This window comes from Micropterus dolomieu, linkage group LG09, assembly GCF_021292245.1.
Source record: "Micropterus dolomieu isolate WLL.071019.BEF.003 ecotype Adirondacks linkage group LG09, ASM2129224v1, whole genome shotgun sequence".
NCBI classification, from domain to species: Eukaryota; Metazoa; Chordata; class Actinopteri; order Centrarchiformes; family Centrarchidae; genus Micropterus; species Micropterus dolomieu.
In genome coordinates this window covers 14,621,035-14,639,465 of record NC_060158.1, presented here as the reverse complement: position 1 = coordinate 14,639,465, position 18,431 = coordinate 14,621,035, and the positions used below count along the sequence as shown (strand labels likewise).

The window sequence follows — 18,431 nt, the reverse complement described above, 5'->3', positions numbered from 1 at the left end:
TTTTCTCCTAAGGGGTTTCAGGAGCAACAATTCAGATTGGAGTGATCTCAAAAAGATATACTATTCAGATCTTAGTGTTTTCTCAAGAGTTAAAGAAAAGACTATGGCTGTAGACTCTTAAGTCTTGTTTTTACTAAAAATGACCGTTGAATGTTTATATCTTTATTCATTTTTCAATACAAGGGCATGAGCACTACACAACAACCAAGTGCCATTTGTCACCCTAAGTTGTTTACAGAATTTACCATCTCATGTAAGGTCCTACAAAAAAAACACTTAGGCTATTTGTTGACATGTAAATAGTACAACATGGCTGAAAAATAGAGATAAGCCATTTAAAAACTCCTTGAGTAGTAGAGGGTGACTATGAAAAAAGTCACTGAAATGTAAAGTACTTGAAATTCTTGGATAAATTCCTAAAGAAATGCAAAACATTGTCATTAAAAGCATTAATAAATAATAACACAACTAACAAAACCAAAAGCTGGCATGCAAAGAAGCTGCTAAGTTACTTAGGACCATATACTGAATATAAAGATTATTTGGCAAAAAAACACAAGACTGTACAGGATAAGAATTAAAGTACAAATTCTTTTATACAAAATATTCAGCAAAGTGGAGGACATGGATCTGTACTCCATCATTTAACCTCGCAACATAGACGATTTATACAACGAGAAAGTAAATATAACCAGTTCATAGGAATTTCTATAATGTCCTCTTTTTACGTGTGTCGTCGTCCTCTTCCTGCACAGAAAATACGACTTGCTTCATAATAGTAAGTGTGAGAGGGATCAGGTGTATCGTTGTTGACCTCAAAGCGTCAGTGCAACGCCACCAATGGACTGTCTCCAATACAGTCAGTCAGCTTATCAGCCAATCAATAGCAGCCTCATAGATTTCAGCCAACCAGCAGTCACAGCATCTGTTTCGTCTCAACCTGGAGCCCTTCAGGTCGGCTGATGAGCTGTCAGATCTCCGTCAGCGTGATCTTGTAGGCATCTGCATAGTTCTCCATGTTGAGTATGAAGGTGTCTTCATTGGAGTAATGCTCAATGATGTTATCGTCCATGTTCACCAGGATCCTGACACCAAAGACACTTTAGTTTAATTTCACCACAACATAAGGAATCAAGATAGCTGTAAAACTGCAATCTGCTTCCACACTCACCCTTTTTTACTTTTCTTGTACACTTTGGCTATCCTCTCTGTGGGCACGCCGTACTTCTCGGATATCTATGCATGATAAATGAAAGCAGTTTGTAAACAGGTGCTCTGCTGCAAACAAATTGTGCCTTGCACTCTCACGGGTAATCAGAAAGACAACACTCACAGCATCCATCAGGCCTCTAAGCGTAGGAGACTTCAACATCAGAGCGTCAAACACCTCGTCCATCTCCTTTCTGACATACAAGAGCACTGCAGAGAAAGGGGGAAAAATAAACCTATAATTGTTAGCTACAGATTTGTTTTTTACTTTGGAGTGTGTATATAGTGCAACACTTAAGATATGTAAATATTAAACTCAAACTTTCAGGCTTTTTTGGGGTGTTTGTCACATTAACTGTCTAGGGAATGTGGCTTTGGTCCGTCATATTGGTTTAATTATTAATGTCTATTTTTATTATCAAGTAATTTTTTGATCACTTTTTCTGTTAATCAGTTAGTTATTAAACCTTTATACAACCAGAACTAAGAACAAATGCCATCACAAGTTACCAGAGTATAAAACAATGTCTTTATACAAATTTTGTATTGTAAAATCACCAAAAAATAAATAACAATTTACAGTAGTGCTGAAACTATGAATACAAAAGCAACAAAATATCAACTACTATATGAAACATAATAACTTTTTTGTTTGTTTTGAAGCAAAACAATTGTGTGGTGTGATTGAAAGCTCCAGAACAGTGACTAAATGGACTAACATCTTTTTCCATGGCCAAGAATTAACTTTCAATCTGAATTGTTACGCCAACATGACCTTAAACAACCTTTAAGTACTCCAAAAGATTTAAATTTGAACTTCTACAACTCCATGACCATTGCTACAGAAGAACAGCTCCACAACAGCCATTAAAGAGATCTTGCGGTGAGATTGTTTTGTCAACAATCAACAGATTAGTTGATAAGAATGTAATAGTTGCAGCTCTTATTTACAAAGGTTTGAAACAGAGACATGAAGCTAATCCTGACATCTGAGAAGCTGTAAGCAGAAAGTGTTTTTACATTTAGCTGACGCTTTTATCCAAAGCGACTTACAATTGCTATACACGTCAGAGGTCACACGCCTCTAGAGCAACGAGGGATTAAGTGTCTTGCACAGGGACACATCGGTGGATGTGGGGAATTGAACCCGGGTCTCTCACACCAAAGGCATGTGTCTTATCCACTGCACCATCACCACCCAATATATGTGTCCTTAGACACAAAAACTGAAATGCAAAAGCTGCCCTACAGCCTGATATTTATCCTCAGGCCTGATGTATTACACCTGGACCAAAGGAGTTTGAGCTGAACTGAGCAGAACTTACCAATTCACCATTCTCAGATCATTAAAAAGCTTAGGCTTTAGTCTGCACTGATCATTTCTTCAAGTCAGCTAAAATAAACAATGCACAGAGAGGAGGAAGCAGTCGTCTTGTACCTCTCTTGTGCGTCTCCTCTTTGATCTGCTTGTGAGGGGACGGACACAGATCTTCATCTGACGGCCTGAACATCCTCTTCACCAGCACGCTCCTGAAAACACACACGAAACAAACGTTTGTCATGTGCCGCACACACGCATTTCTGTTTGCATTTGCAGTGACTTGCACTTCCCTCTGTATGTGTTTGGTTGGTATCTGTACCTGCTTTCATTTGCATGCTTTCTATTTGTATGACATGTAAATGAAAATACTAATTTCCTGTTGACACTCACCCTTCTCTCTCAATCTCCTCTGTGTTGAAGGTAAACACCTGGAAATGAAGTGTTAAATGTATTAATGTAAAGTTTGAAGGTTTAGGCACAAACAAAAACAGTGTGCAGATATTTTACTTAAGTAAAGGTACCAATACAACAATGTAACTATATTCCTTTAGTCCTGCCCTCAACTCCTGTTTCTAGAGAGGAATGTGTGTTGAGGTGACCCACCTGTCCGGCCCTCTGCAGGTTGCCAAAGTGAACGTCTGGTATAAAAAGTACGGGCTGAACCTCCAGGTCGGTCATGGTCTTGAAATAGGTGGTGTCGGACTTCTTGGGAATGGTTAACACGCCTACGCCTCCATCTTTCCCTGAGCACCAGAGGAAAGAGAACATTTAGAAAAGAACAGATTTTGCCACCGAAAGGCAACACATTGAAACACAAATTAATAACTTCTAGTCACAATTACAAGCAGGACACAGAGCTGTATTCAACATACTGACATACTCATACTGAACCCTGGATCTTAAATATTCTCTGCTTTTTTAGATGCTTTTACAAAATATTATGTCATGACACTCAAACCTTTTGACTTCTTGCGGAAGAGTTTTCTCTCCTCATCTCTTATTTTCCTCTCTGCTCCCTGAGGAAAACAGCAAACAAAAACATATTTGAACACACCTGTTTGTCTCGACACACTTCTCCCCTGACAAAGTGAGCAATCACTACATTATTTCTATAGGAAAGACAAGTCTCAGTAAAGTCGAATGCGAGAATAAAGTTTTATTTTATTATACGGTGCATACTGCAGGTGTATCTGGAGGCTCACTGTACAGGTGAGACCACTAGAGGGAGGACTGATCTCATGATTTAACTCCCTCATTCCACCTGAATACTCAAACACCATCAAACACACTTTATAGTAAATATTTCAACAGCTCAGCACTCAATCACACACAAAATCTTAAGAGACATTAAAGGTAAAAAAACACAAACTTTAGAAATTCACATTATTGTCACATGGATCAGACAAATCCAGAGATCTATTTCTCACACAAATTGGAGGCTTACTTTTAAAAGGACACAACTGCTACACCAGTTAAAGCTTCATGTAAGAGAAACTTTAACATCTACTCATGCAAACTGCAGTTTGTAAATTTCACAGTGGATGAGGAGGTTGAAATAAAGCAGCATTCCTCTTGTAGGAGGACATATTTCAAACCAGATAAAAACATAGATTCATAATGACAGGAGACCCCTGGTTGGTTTATTATCAACATCATTTTTTACACATAAATGCAAATTATTATCTGGTTCCAGCTTTTCACCTTTGAGGATTTGCTGCTTTTCTTTGTCATATAAAAAGCAATTTCAGTATTACTCCTTGGGGAAATATTACTCCTTTGATTCGATGTCACATTTGAATCCACTTAAAATATATTTCCATAATGACGAACCATATTTCCATCATCACAGTAAAGCCTAAAAATGTTTTTTAGCATTAGAAAATGGACTTTGATTTACTGACAAGAGTTTAAAACCAGATACTTATACCTGATGTAGAAGAAGTGATTTCTCACCTTGTCACAGAAGACCTTGATCTGCGAGTAGGCCCTGTGCAGCGGCTTGTTGCTGCGGTTGTTGTAGCTGTACGTGTCGATCTGGATCATCAGAGGAAGCCCCTTCACGCCCTTCTGAGACGAGAAGTCTGTACTCAGACAGTTGACTGTAATGAAGATCTGCGGGGACACGGAGGAGGGAGTGTGGGAGAGGTTTACATACTTCACTGTTGCAATAAATAAATAAAAAGTTTGTTTTTCCTTAGGCTGTTTTCTTTAAAGGAGTGTTTTAATTCACAATTTAACCCAACAAGACATCCACAACAACTCGAAATATTTACAAGCATGACTTTGAAAACAAAATGAAAATCTTTGGATATTTTTCCATTTCTTTGTGGTTGAAGTACGGTACTCCCGCTCAGAGACGCATTGTTTGTGTTTCAAATGCTTGATGGATACTTGTTTACCAAAGATATAGTAGCCATGTATTATCCTGAGTGAGAGATTGTCTCTGGAGAGATAAGTGGCTGTTCACCTCTGCTGAGTTTGGGTGGTAGCAGGAGCTTTAGATAACTCAAAATCCTGAGAGATAGAAATCAAAATTACATGTAACTGCATGGTTTCTCAGCACTAGGGGTTTCTGAGAAATTGCTATCTACAGGTACTTTTTATGTATTTAGACCTTGAAAGCTACAATTGGATTATGGTAATCTGTTATTATTATGGTGATCTGTTATACATTGATGCATCCGCGCAGTGTTTGCACAATATCACAGTGCAGTGAGATTTATCACAAACTGTAAAGCCTTCTTTCATCAGGTCATTTATAAAGCCATTCTGGGTGCTACCAACCACCATCTTATATTTCCACCCTGATTGTGCAGAAATCTGACTGTAGCTCTCATTTGAGATCACAAGATCTGGTCTTTTTGTCTTTTCCTCGTGTACGGACGGAACTGGGAAAGAAAGCTTTTGCGTGCTCTGCTCCCCTCAAGTGGAACGGCCTTCATAAAGACTTGGAACTAAGAGAACTGGTGTCTATGTTGGATTTTAAAGCACTTATAGGTTGGTACTTGTCACTGTGCGTAGTTATTTTAAGTTGGTTATCTTATTCGATGTGTAAATGTTTATCTTATATGTTTCTTCTTGTGGTATTGTTGTCTTTTTATACCTGCTGAATTCCCAATATATATTTGCATTATAAATCACAGACGTGGTTTATATGATGCCATTATGAGCTTTGGATTCCCTTTTTACATGTACCATGATGAAGAAGCCTAGTGGCTGAAAGCTGAGTGTACAGACTCTTTTAATATGACACTCTTGAACTTTAGCACTGTGTCATGTGCGGAGTGATCATCTCAAAAAGTGTCTCGCCAGCAAATACATATATCACATATAGCACTATTTATGACTGATTTAACTCCGTTGACCTGAGCCCTCTAACTCATGCCAAGAACATGTGTGAAGATGATCTAGGTATAAAAATCAAATATGATGAATGAGAAAAATATGCTTAGCTTAGTACACTCTTGTGTCTATTATCTAAAAGTTGCGGCCGTGTAATCCCACTTCTTTTGTTTGAGTCTGACCAGAGACCTTTGTTACTCTCGTCATTTTCTGATATCTGCTACGACATAAAGGCAAAACTGTAATATGAGCTTCTTCCTCAAAATATACGTGAAGTACAGAACTTGTACTGTAGATTCTGAGCTCTGGTACACTTCAGGTATTTCTTTCTTCCCGAAAGCCAGATACTCCTATTTACTTTACAGGTCTAGATCACTTGTCAAGAACTTGTACTACTTTTCCTGAGACATTATTATTTATTAGGTAAAAAAAACCATACAATTCCTATAAAATAAACTTGACTTATTTCTTATGAAAGACTATGCCAACTTCTAATTTTCCTTTGTTGAAACTGACATTTTGACTAATTCCATCCACTTCCTTTTTAGACCTACAACAGGAGAAGCATGTAAAATAAACTACCTGGGCATTACACTTGTTCCCGCAGCAGATATATTTAAGCTCAATCGTCACACAGATTATGAGAAAGAGAGGGATAGTTGTGGGGAGAGAAAGAGTCAATATTGGCCCAGATACGTGTGCTTGGATTTCCTCCAGCAACGTCTTTGTCCCCCGAGCTGCTATTACAATGAAAGAACACATAACACACACAACACACAGTCATTCGCATTCACGCAGAAATGAGGGCAAAACAAACAACAGAGGGTGGGGTTGGGGATTGGTGTGTGTTGGCCCTTAGGGGCCTCTGGAGTTCAAACAGTGATTCGGTTTAAGGAGTGGCCACAATGGACTGTGCTTCACAAAGACAAACAGAGCAAAAGTACACAACACTGCCCATCAGCTTTATGGCCCACAGTCGTAAACCTGTACCAATCGACGTGAAGGAGATTTTCTTTGCATTATAACAAAATGTTAGTGAGCTTGAGTGTTGGTGATGTCGACAGGTGTGGTGTTTGCATCACAGTCAAAACCGGTTAATTTGTCAAGCGAGTCAAGCCATTTGTTTGCCAACACTTGAATCAGCACAAAGAAACCTGTCCCGCTGCTTTTTTTAATAACTACAACCGGCCTCGAGCGGGAATAAATATAGCAGACCGGTTTCTAAGAAAATTACAGTGACAGACGTAATATTTGTGTTTTATACCTTGGCCTCTTCATTCACGTCCCAGGTAAAGGAGATGGCGTTGTAGGCGATTTCTTCAATGTTGCCAATTGTGTTGAAGCTCTCCTTGTAATCAGCTGTGAGGACAAACAGAGGGGTGGGTTCATTTTGCCAATCCCAACAACCTTTCGAATATAACTATAAAAGCATTCTCAAAAAGTGTCCTGGATGGGTGTTTGGAGTCACCAAGTTTAACTTACTTACTACTACCCCTGATATGTGCTGTTTAAAAAGCCTAACCAAGCATCATATGGACCCTCTCCGAAAAACAAACAAAAAAAACTCCATACACAGCCAAAATTAGTCAATAAATGACACAAGTAGGTAGCTATTGTTTGTTGAGATAAGCAATCAAATGGCACGCTTCAATTTAAGATAAAAGATAAAACCTTATCTGCTTGGTCAAACAATCTCTCAAAGGCTTCAAAGGCAGTGTAAGGAAACACAGGGGGCTATCTGGCTCTGAGAACCATATTAAAAACCAGTCAGGTGAGAGCATTGGCTGACTATTGTTGACCTGTGTGACCTGTAACTGGAGGGCCTTTAATGTCAGTCGTCCAGTATACCGGTATGCTGTGCAAAAAGGCTCATATGTGCCTTGTGGTTTTATTTAAATAAAAAGAAACCCAGTGGCAAGCAACAAGTGACTGTGATCTGCCACAGTTAGAATCACCCCAAGAAAATACTTTAACTACATGTGTGAACTGAAGTGCAGGTGATGATGTTGAAGCGGAAAGAAGGACTGTTTTTCTCCTGAAGAAGTACGATTTTGGACATATGGAGTTCTCAGTATGTCAAAGTTTAAGTAACAGCAGTGTTTGCTAATGGGAGTGTAACGTTACAGAGCTGATTTAGGTCAGTGATGTCCAAATCACAACCTTAGTCTGCTGGTTTTTAAACTGAAAGTATTGCCTGTGTAGCCACAGACTTATTCCTCTGTGCCATAGAACTCTTCTGGTGTTCAAACACTATTAAACCGCACCCTCGAGCCACGAGCCTCCATATGTGTGACCCGTTTTATGTAAAGATTTACAAGGGACTAGTGCATCTTTGGTTTTGGTCTTCATGGGATATGTTGACAATAAGAATAATATAGATGGGGATAATGGGTCACATTTTCAGTCAGTCACTCCTGGAAGGTATCCATAGTGTTGCACTCAGTTGTTCACATGAAAAGTGAAAAAGATGATAGAGAAAAGTGAGCTAGACACAGAGTTACAGAAATAGTCAGACACAGCCGCCCCTAATCCGACATTGGAAAGGTATGGGGGGATGGGATTTCTGAACCTATTTGACTATAAAACAAGCACTTCTGAAGAAAAATACTGTTAGCTTTAGTTCGCTAGAACAAAAATGTGTGTAAGTCCTCATGATTTGGGCTTTTTCTCTAAAAGTCTTTAGAGAGGCAGCTTGTTGGTCACATCTCAGCGCATCCCCCTCTCCTTCAGTGACCTCTAACCTCCTCCATCATCCTAACCTGCCGTTACAGCGACACTTCCTGGTTCTTTAGCAGGTGCACAAAGCAGCAAGGCAGGCAGCAACTTGCCTCTCAGCCAGTGTCCCCCGTTAAACATCCCCATTCAAATTATCCATTCTGTGAGACCGCCCAGGGGCATGACAACCCCCACCCCCACCCCCAGCAAACCGTCCACCGCTATTGAAATCAGCTCTCTGGACAGCTTCAGGTTACAGTCTGCATCGTACGACAGACCGACTTGGCTCTGAGGAGCAGAGTGTTGGTGGCTTAATGCACAGTAGTGTATATATACACACAGATTACTGTGCAAATGTTATAGGCAGGTGTGGAAAAATGTTGTAAAGTAAGAATGCTTTCAAAATTCGACATTTTAATAGATTATATTTATCAGTTAACAATATGCAAAGTGAGTGAACAGAAGAAAAACACGATCAAATCAATATTTGGTGTGGCCAGTCTTTGCCTTTAAACAGCATCAATTCTTCTGGGTGCACTTGCACATAGTTTTTGAAGGAACTTGGCAGGTATGTTGACCGAAACATCTTGGAGAACTACCCATAGTGTGGATTTAGGCAGCCTCAGCTGCTTCTCTCTCGTCATGTAATCCCAGACAGACTCCATGATATTGAGATCAGAGCTACCACCATCACTACCAGCACTCTTTGTTCTTCTTTACGCTGAAGATGGTTCTTAATGACTTTCATTGTATTGTGTTTGGGCAGCAGAATAAATTTGGGGCCAATCAGATGCCTGATGGTATTGCATGAATAAGTTATCTGCCTGTACCTCTCAGCATTGAGGAGACCACTCATTCTGACCAAGTACCATGTAACATGTTATAGTAGAGTTGCTTGGCCTTGTCTCCATATCTAGCTTCTTGGCCTCAAGTCTTTCATGAAGGCCACTTCTGACCAGACTTCTCCGGACAGTAGATGGGTGTACCAGGGTCCCACTGTTTGCTGCCAGTTCTGAGCTGATGGCACTGCTGGACATCTTCCAATTGAGAAGGAAAGTAAGCATGATGTGTCTTCATCTGCTGCAGTCTATGGCCCTCAACGTTGCACGTTTCTTTGTGTTTCTTCAAAACAGCTTGGACAGCACATCTGGAAACCCCTGTCTGCCTTGAAATTTCTGCCTGGGAGACACTTTGCTGATGCAGTATAACTACCTCGTGTCTTGTTGCTGTGCTCAATCATGGCAGTAAACTGTCTTCAGCAACCTCACCTTGTGAGCTGAGTTTGGCTGTTCCTTACCCAGTTGTATTCCTCATACACAGCTGTTTCTGTTTCAGTTAATGATTGTGTTTCTACCTACATATTGAATTTATGATCATTAGCACCTGTTTGGTTTAACTGTCATGTCAAACAACTGATGATATGCCTACAAAATCCCTGACTTTGTGCAAGCGTACCTAGAAGAATTGATGTTGTTTCAACGGCAAGGTCTGGTCACACCAAATATTGATTTGATTTAGATTTTTCTTCTGTTCACTTACTTTGTATTTGGTTAAATTATAAATATAGTAACAAATAACATGTCTATTTGTGAAAGCATTCTAACTTGACGGCATTTTTTCCACACCTGCCTAAAACCTTTGCACTGTAGCCACGGTATATACACCTTAAGTATTTTTAGCCTGATAAGCAGTTTCTTAGCATCCTTGTTTGCAATCCGTCTTCAGAAACCATGTCTGTACTTGCTGAAAGCATGTGTGCATTTCTACTGTATGAGAAGATAACAATCTGTGTGTACATGTGCATGTGTCAGTGTGATGGAAGAATATTTCAGCCCCGTGGCTCAAGCTGTAGATGCACAGTATCTCTCTATGACTCATACGCACAAACAAACAGACTCATTACACTGGCAAATGCAAAACAGGCTGCGAAAGGGAATCATACTGAAACAAGATAAAAAAGATAACACACTTTCTCTTAGCAGGATCTACTGGCAGCTTTAGAGAGAAATGTTATGTCATGTCAATACTGAGATGTGACATGAGAGAAAATAGGCTTTCTTGCTAAGAGCTAGATTGACACCACCCTTGTGTAAGTACAATAAATATGATGCTATAGCCAGGTGATTATCTTAGCTTAGCATAAAGACTGGAAATGTGTGAAAACAGCTAGCCTTACTCTGACCAAAGGTAACAGAAATCCACCTACAAGCACCTCTGAAGCTCACTTACTTTATATCTTGTTTGTTTAATCTGTAGTCAAAACAAAATAAAGTGTCATTTTGTGGTTGTATACTTTTTGGTAAGTAGTTAATTAGTGAACATTAGTGGTGCTGGTAGGCCTTTGGACAGAGCCAGGCCAGCTGTTGTCCAATCTTATCTCACAACGCCCAGGCTGGGAACCACTGTTGTAGCGGATTTTAAAATGCGTGTGAATTGTAGGCTGATTTGTCTTGGTTCATGTAAATACAGGGATTAAGATCTAAAGATCTAAATTAAGAAAGAATAACTTTCAACAGACCAAAGCCAGCCAAGGTAACAGTGTGGCTAGCATTCCTCTCCCTGTCCCAACAAGCTGTCTATGTATGTCTGTGTCTCCCATCCACCCCAAGTCTCCCACATACCTCTGGTTCTCCGCCTGGTTAGCAGGCCCAAGCTTGTCAAATGCAAACCGCCTACAAGGTTCTCACACACACTCATTCAACAAGGCGTAGGAAAGCTCAAATTCAAATCCATCAACCGAAAAACACAACAAAAGGTCAAACGTTTTAAGATACAAATATGAGGCTTCGGATCGACAGCATACATCCATGGGAAATGCTGATAGAAAGAGAAAGTTTGTCAGGTTGTTTTGGATGATCAGTTTTCTTCTCACATCAGTGTTTTGCTCAATCTCACAGGCAGTGTCAAGGAGATTAAAGGATTTATGCTGCAACACCTAGACATTATGAGATTCAAGTGCATGTGTGTGTTTGTGTGTGTGTGTATCTGATGGTGGGTAGCTGAACATCTTCAGGCAGGCACTTGGGTGGGGGCTTGTTTGCTCTCAGTTTGTTCATGCCTTTATTAGCTGAGTGCATTCCAGCATTTGCAATAACATAAATCTGTCATTGCATTTTAGTTCATATGTTTTGATTCATAAATTTGATTGTTCACATATAAACATGGAGAACATCTTAAGCTGATGATACACAACAACTTTTAGAGCAATGGTGCTGGGCAATGTTGCCGTCAGTGGTAATGAGTGAAGATTACAACCGTAACCCCCTTCCCCCACCACTCCGCCGTGCCCCGCCGCTATCCGTTCAAAACATAGTTGGACTTGCCACCAGCAAGATTGCCCAGCAACATTGCTCAAAAAGTTGCCCCATGTATCATCAGCTTTAGAAGACAAAGTCAGTAGTAAGTGAAGTCTTACCGATGTCTAACACTCTCTGTTTGGCTGTGTGCTGCCTAGAGTGCCAGTACTTCCAGTACTTCAGCTGCTCGTCTCGGTTCTTGTCTTCACTGAAGACCACCATGACCACACTCTGAGAAAGGGGAAGAGGAAAAAGGACAAGATGATTCAGTTGAACCAGCATCTGGGCTTGGGATGGACCGTTGAGCATTGTAACTTACAGGATAGCGTTAAATCCCATGAGATTCTTGTCTCCTGTGACTTCAATAAAGGATAATTAATGATAATAACACTGACACCAACCAAGTTATTTCGAAGATCTGGCAATGCAGCAACATCACAAAACAAGGCAAGAAACATGAACAGTCGTTCAAGTTTTAAACCTTGGAGGCGAACGGAGGCCAGTTTGACAAAAGGGAATACAGTAACAAGATTATTTACAGCGACTCCCACCAGGACACCGTGGACAACAAAGACACGTCAGGTTCAGGAGAAGTGTGAAGTGGGAGAACAACCAGAGAGATGTGGGGCATTGAGAGCACACCCCTGGAGGTCTGAGCCTCAGGGTTACAGCAGGGTCAGCCTGGGGTGCCAGGAGCCAAACCTGGCAAGAAAACCACTTTAGTGTTGTTGGACCGAGGGCTGACTGGACACTACAGTGACTCCCTATTGCATTTTGAGGTACAAAGTGGTATCATGAGTGAGCACAGGCTGAGGCTAGCTGGTTGGCATGCTAACTCAGTACATATGTCTGCAACAGATACACAGACATCTTTCACATAATGACTTAACTGTGATTTCTTCGCATTCCATTGATTATTTTAGTTCATTTTGAATGTTTTAAATCTAAATTCTTACATATAGGTCCTTTAACCACAGCTAAATCAAAATAAGTGCAGTTATGAAATAGCAGGAAAAAATAAATCAAGGCCGTCAAAAATAAAACAGAAAACAAATTTTTTAAAGTAAAAAAAATAGTGTCATGAGACTAGATTGAGCAGCTCACCCGGACTTTGCTGATGGGGTGACGGAGCCGTTTACTGGCACTGAGCTCGTTGAGCGTCACAGCGTAGAACTGGCCTTTGTTCAGGTAGGTCATCGGTCCCTCGCCTTGCTTCTGGCGCAGCGAGCGAGAGGCGTCCAGTGTGTACTGGAAGCTGTCACTGTACACACACACAAACACACCCATAGAGAATGATATGTGATTAGATATAAGGTGGGGTGGGTGCACAACAACACACCCTTCTGCATTCCTTTCTGGATCACGTCAGGTCAGTGTTTTGATTTCAAAATGGCCCTTTTTTTGAACATTCACACTGTAACAAATACAGATAATTGTGCTGTAATAAAGAACAGACTAAGTGATTGTATTCTGAGTGACTTACACTCCCTCCTGGTGAAATAAGAAGTCATCTGTAGCCAGAGAGGAAGGTGTGTGGTACTTCTGTTGAGAATGCAGAAAACACACAGAAAGAGGAAATTATTTGGGCACAATGACTTAATTTTGCCTGAGAGGAACTGGTTAAACAATGGTGCAAATGAGAAAACAGTTTTGTCATGAATAAAGATCAGAGTGACGACATGGATATCTCAGGCAAACAGGGAACACATTCAACAACTACTTGTAGATTCCTGTTCAGGTAATGCACCTTTGGACTCTCAGTGAATCATATTTAAACATCTGTCTTCACAAACCATTAAACAACAACTTCACCCTAACCCGAGCATGTACTGTTAAAGATCATTAGCATATGACATTCACTCTTCTAGAGCTGTACTTTCTCTTTTTGGTGTTCCCATAGTCTTACAACTGTCTATATTTCCCATAGTGCCTTTCAAAAACCCATTAGACTGTACCTGATCATTCATTCAGGTGTGGTTGTACTGTATATGCAGATGGAGGGAAATAATAGTAACAGAATGATACCAGCAAGTGAGAGCTTTGTTTAAAGCAAAACATACATTGTTTGCATTCTGCAAAGTATGCGATCGAGTCCTGACAGGTTTGATTATGAGGAATTAACACCAAAATTGACTGACACTAAGAATATCTACTTGTGAACATAAAACATGTGTTTTAGGGCAGTGGTACCCAACCTTTTAGGATTGTGTCCCCTTTAAATGAAGCATTGTTTACTTGTGATCCCTTATCATAAGTTATGTCTGATGTAAGAAGATGATGTAATATGTCTAAGAGTCGTGATAAGTTAAGTCGGTTTCAAAATTGCCATTCTATTTCATTCCCTCCTCCCTCTAAACCCCCAACAGTTTTAGGTTATATTTTTCCTTTACTGTAATAACACAGTGTCTGTTCTCTCACATCATCCCTCTCTTCTTCATACGGGCTCTCAGGTGGACTCTGCTGGTCTTCTTTCCCATACGAACTGTGGCTGACAGTGGTCACCTCATATGGACTCTGTTCATAGATCACCCTGCCCGACTCTTCTCCTTCCACCCTGTAGTGATGCCCTCCTCCCGTCATAAAGATGGGCGTGTACATCTCGGCCTTCACCACAGCCACAGCTGTCGAGACTCCATCCCCTGACGCCACCGCCGTCGTCAAGCTGCTGAACTGCTCCTGTTTGGTCTCCTGGTGCTCATTGTTCAGTGACAGGTTGACGGGAACAGACTTGAGGACCTGGACTCGGTTGTCCACCGTCTCCACCTCGCTTTGGCTGCTGGGGTTGCTCGGCAAAGTAGACCTGAATAAAAACATGGATGATATAGGATTTGGGATGTATTTTAGATATGCTGATCGTAATGTAATTGAATGTTTTTTTTAACACCATGATTTTTTGCTGTGGTGTTAAGTGATTATTTCTGATCCCACAAACTATGATATACAACTACCAATGGTTTCATGCTATACTGATCTGAGGTGGTGATAACACGCCAAGAAAGGTAGAAATGCACAGACAAAGACAGGGAAGAAGAAGACTGACAGCAAGTAAACAAGGATGTAAACAATGTAGGTCTTTGTAAGTGTTCTATTAGGAAGGAAATGCAAGCATACACATAATAACTTTTGGTGACTAACACTGAATGTAAACTATTGTTTATTTACAACAAAACTCCACCTTTAATTATCTTATGATGCATCCTTACACTTCCATTCAGAAAAATACATCTCCAATTTCAACCTGAAAATGGGGCAATGTTTCCCTAATTTCAATAAGTTGCTTTTACTTGTAGATAAAAGTTTCCAAAAGCAGAGACACATAATATCATTATTTCTTTTGTATTTTCTCTTTTTTTTGCAGGGATCAGGAGACGTTTACTGGCCTCAGTCCAGCCAGAACTTTTTCATTCAGTATCAGTGCTTCAAGTGAAACGACTCACTCGTCCGTGATATTTACACACATTAATATTAGAAGTGCTTGTCTCATTTCACTATTATCCTCAGTACATAGTTCTTTATTATGTTAAGGAAAAAAGTGTTTTAGTTCCAGGATTTAGTTACACACATTGGGAAAGGTCTGCAACTATATGTTTCGCATTTTTTTCCACATCTTTCTGTCTGAACATGTGCACTGAGAGACCCAAATTCACTGACCTCTTCTCCTGTTCCTCTGTCATTTCAATCACTTTGGGAACCGAAAGAAGCCTCTTTTCTTTAGGCACCTGGATGGAAAAATGCAGGATGTGTTATGTTGGTCGACATAATTAACTAAAGGCCTCTGCCTAACGTATTTTTAGTTTTATTGCAGTTATGAAAAACAGTCAGTGTGATGTGAATAGAGGGCACCTAATGATTATTCAATTAATCTGTAGATAATTTTCTTGATTGATCAGTTCATCAGAAAATTACTGATAATACTTAATAATAAGTGAAAATACTAATAAAGAATTTCCCTTAGCTCAAGGTGATGCCTTCAAATGTGTTATTTTGTCTGACTACCAGTCCTACACCCAAAGATATTCAATTTATTATCATAAAAGACAAAATAAAGCATCAAATTCTCATGTTGGGAAGCTAGAACCAGCAAAGGTTTTAGATTTCTGGTTATTAATGACTAAAACCATTACTCAATTATGAAAATAGTTTCTGATCAATCTTCTGTCAACCTACTAATGGATTAATCGGCTGATCGTGGCTGCTCTATTTACATGAGTTTCATCTTAGAATCATGTAGTGAACTGAATTATTAAAAGCATTGTCTTCTTTGGTGGAATCTCCATTTAAGTTATACATTCATTCTTCATTCTGAGATTGGATCATTTTTCCACACCTTGTAGTACTCGTAGAGCAGCCCCAGAGCGTTGGCGCTGTCCTCGTCCCCGTTGATGCTCATCATGGCCTTGGTGGCGGCAGTGAGCGGGTTCTCCAGATACGACCTCCATGCCTCGTCCTCGCTGGTGTAGGCCCGCCGCACTGCAGGGAAGGAGTTCTCGTTGGGGACCACCACCACCAGACGCTTACTGACAGGCACACAAACACAGCAAACGTTTGAATTCAAGGGTGTATAAGTGGACATAGATTAGATAATATGCTGGATCACAAGTGCTCAAATGTAATTGCTTTCTACTATTTAAAATTGTTTTGTTTTTTTTGCTTGCTGATTAAAAAAGTAAGAATTTTCCAGTCAAAACTTTCAGATCTGGTCATTTGTCATCATTTTCTACAACAAATAAGTGATAAAATTATTATAGAATTTAACTGTCTAGTGTCTTTATGTCTATATAGTCTTTAGTACCACTTAAGTCGAGATCACAGACCAGTTAAACACAGAGTGCTTTTCCTTCCTGAAAAGTCTTGAATGTATAGTCAGCTATATTGTTGTAGCCACATGCAAGTTTGGTTTTTGTCCATTTGTTTGTGGCTATGACAAAATGCTTGAATCAATGTTGTTTTAATCAATTTCAACAGGAAATTTTATTCATGAATATTCTTGGTTGTGAAATTGACTGCATGTTTGGATACTCAAACAATAGATTTACAACATGAAATAACTAATTTGAATTACTATTGTGGTTTCTATAATTGGCATTGACTCCAGCCAGGTGTACCTGCCAAATAAAACAAATCCATTTGTCCCACCTTCAATCTGTCATACTGATGCAAACTTTATAAAAAAACACGTAGGCCTACTGGCAGAGAAGGGGGAGTAAGAAATAGCACACAGGATCAATCTGTTTATCTATTTCTGCCTTATAGAAGTTTTGTTTTATTGCTTTTCACATCTTACATTTATTTATCTGCTTTGTATAGGGTCATCCCTGTCACTATAGGTGCGAATCAAACTGTTTTTCTTCGGTTAATTAGAAATTCAGCTTCTCCATGGCAACCACACTTGCAAGTAGAGAGCTGACATGCAGGTATAGACTTCTACATTATAGGAGATATTTATGATTGAACAAGCAACCACATTTAGAGCTTAGAGACATTTAGTAGTTTTAAACACACAATAATAATAATAATAATAATAATAGCTCTCAATCACAAATAGATTATTATTTCAATAATAGCCTAATCTAAGTAACTCTCATCAGTAATATTATACAGTAATTTAGATTTTTACAGTTATTCTCATTTATAACTGTATTAAGACTTTTGAAAAAATGTATGCCAAATCGTGAATGGGATTAGGTCAAATTGTAACAGATGCTTTGTAACATTTTGAGATTTCTGTTTCTGATCTTTAAGAAAATATTAAAAATTAAGCAGAGTAGAAATATTTTTCAAAAGCACAATCCCCCTTTTTAAAAGTCAGTAAAAATGCTTTTTTTTATTGTCCTAGAAGTAGCTTCCAGTACAGTTCAATGGCTATAACTTCTTTAATATAAATAAAGGAGTGTTACAAAACAACTCAGTTGGACGACAGGCAACACAAACTGTCCTCATTCACAGTCCATCGTTCGCTGAAGGGCCTAAACTCAACAAGTAGCGCTAAAATCTCTATTTTCATTCAAAGACATGAAAGTGTTTATAAAATCCAGGCCTTGCACGTTGAAGGCTTTTCCATCAGTCAAAAATGGCGAATTCAGCTCTAACGAAATCCACGGTGCAAAGTTTACTTGTCAACTTTTCCTCCAGGAAAAAAAAAGTTCATTTTTTGTGCTAAACTTTCAAAAGTAACATAACCAAATCCATTTACTGCCCAGAGCCGTATTAAAAAAAAATATATTTTTTAATCGATAAAATAAAAAGAGAAAATCACTTTTAAAAAGTGTTTTCTCTGTAAGTTGAAAGCATCACAGATCCTCTCCGCTGCCTCGATCACTTACTTGTCTGTCTCCTGTGACATATTTTGCTTCCTCTACGATTCTTCCTTGTGAAACTGGACTTTCAAGTCGGAGCAGGTAATAGAGTGAGCGAGTTGCCAGAAGTTGGGCTACAGGTAAGTCGACTTTTCTCGCCCCGCTTCTTTTCTCCCTGCTTCTCTCTCCGACTGTCTCTCCTCCGCTCCACCTGGCAGGTGAAGCCGCTTTTGTCCGCGGCAGCCAATCACT

The 18,431-nt window shown here is 39.6% G+C and overlaps 1 protein-coding gene across 3 annotated transcripts; it reads right to left on the bottom strand.

The window, feature by feature from the left end:
* Positions 1-223: 223 nt before the first annotated feature.
* On the bottom strand, positions 224-18,431 carry grhl2b (grainyhead-like transcription factor 2b). 3 transcript variants are annotated; one of them, XM_046058690.1, is made up of 16 exons: positions 18,207-18,431; positions 16,211-16,400; positions 15,535-15,602; positions 14,302-14,683; positions 13,367-13,425; positions 12,988-13,144; positions 12,003-12,114; positions 7,137-7,231; positions 4,484-4,642; positions 3,489-3,546; positions 3,134-3,273; positions 2,921-2,958; positions 2,648-2,739; positions 1,334-1,419; positions 1,172-1,236; positions 224-1,085 (listed from the first exon to the last, which is right to left on the bottom strand). In XM_046058690.1, exons 1-16 carry the CDS (start codon positions 18,224-18,226, stop codon positions 971-973), a joined length of 1,836 nt encoding a protein of 611 aa, XP_045914646.1. In that variant the 5' UTR covers positions 18,227-18,431; the 3' UTR covers positions 224-970. The 3 variants fall into 3 exon arrangements, with proteins under 3 accessions (XP_045914646.1, XP_045914645.1, XP_045914643.1); XM_046058689.1 differs by lacking the exon at positions 18,207-18,431 and adding an exon at positions 17,997-18,065; XM_046058687.1 differs by lacking the exon at positions 18,207-18,431 and having other exon boundaries at positions 16,211-16,624.

What these genes read in the sequence shown, in the direction of transcription:
- grhl2b (XM_046058687.1), bottom strand. Translation starts at nt 16,456, where the DNA reads ATGTCCACTTATACACCCTTGAATTCAAACGTTTGCTGTGTTTGTGTG. An exon ending in ACGTGAATGAAGAGGCCAAG is followed by an intron (nt 4,643 to 7,136) that starts GTATAAAACACA and finishes GTGTCCCCGCAG; the next exon opens with ATCTTCATTACAGTCAACTG. An exon ending in TACAAGAAAAGTAAAAAAGG is followed by an intron (nt 1,086 to 1,171) that starts GTGAGTGTGGAA and finishes CTTTGGTGTCAG; the next exon opens with GATCCTGGTGAACATGGACG.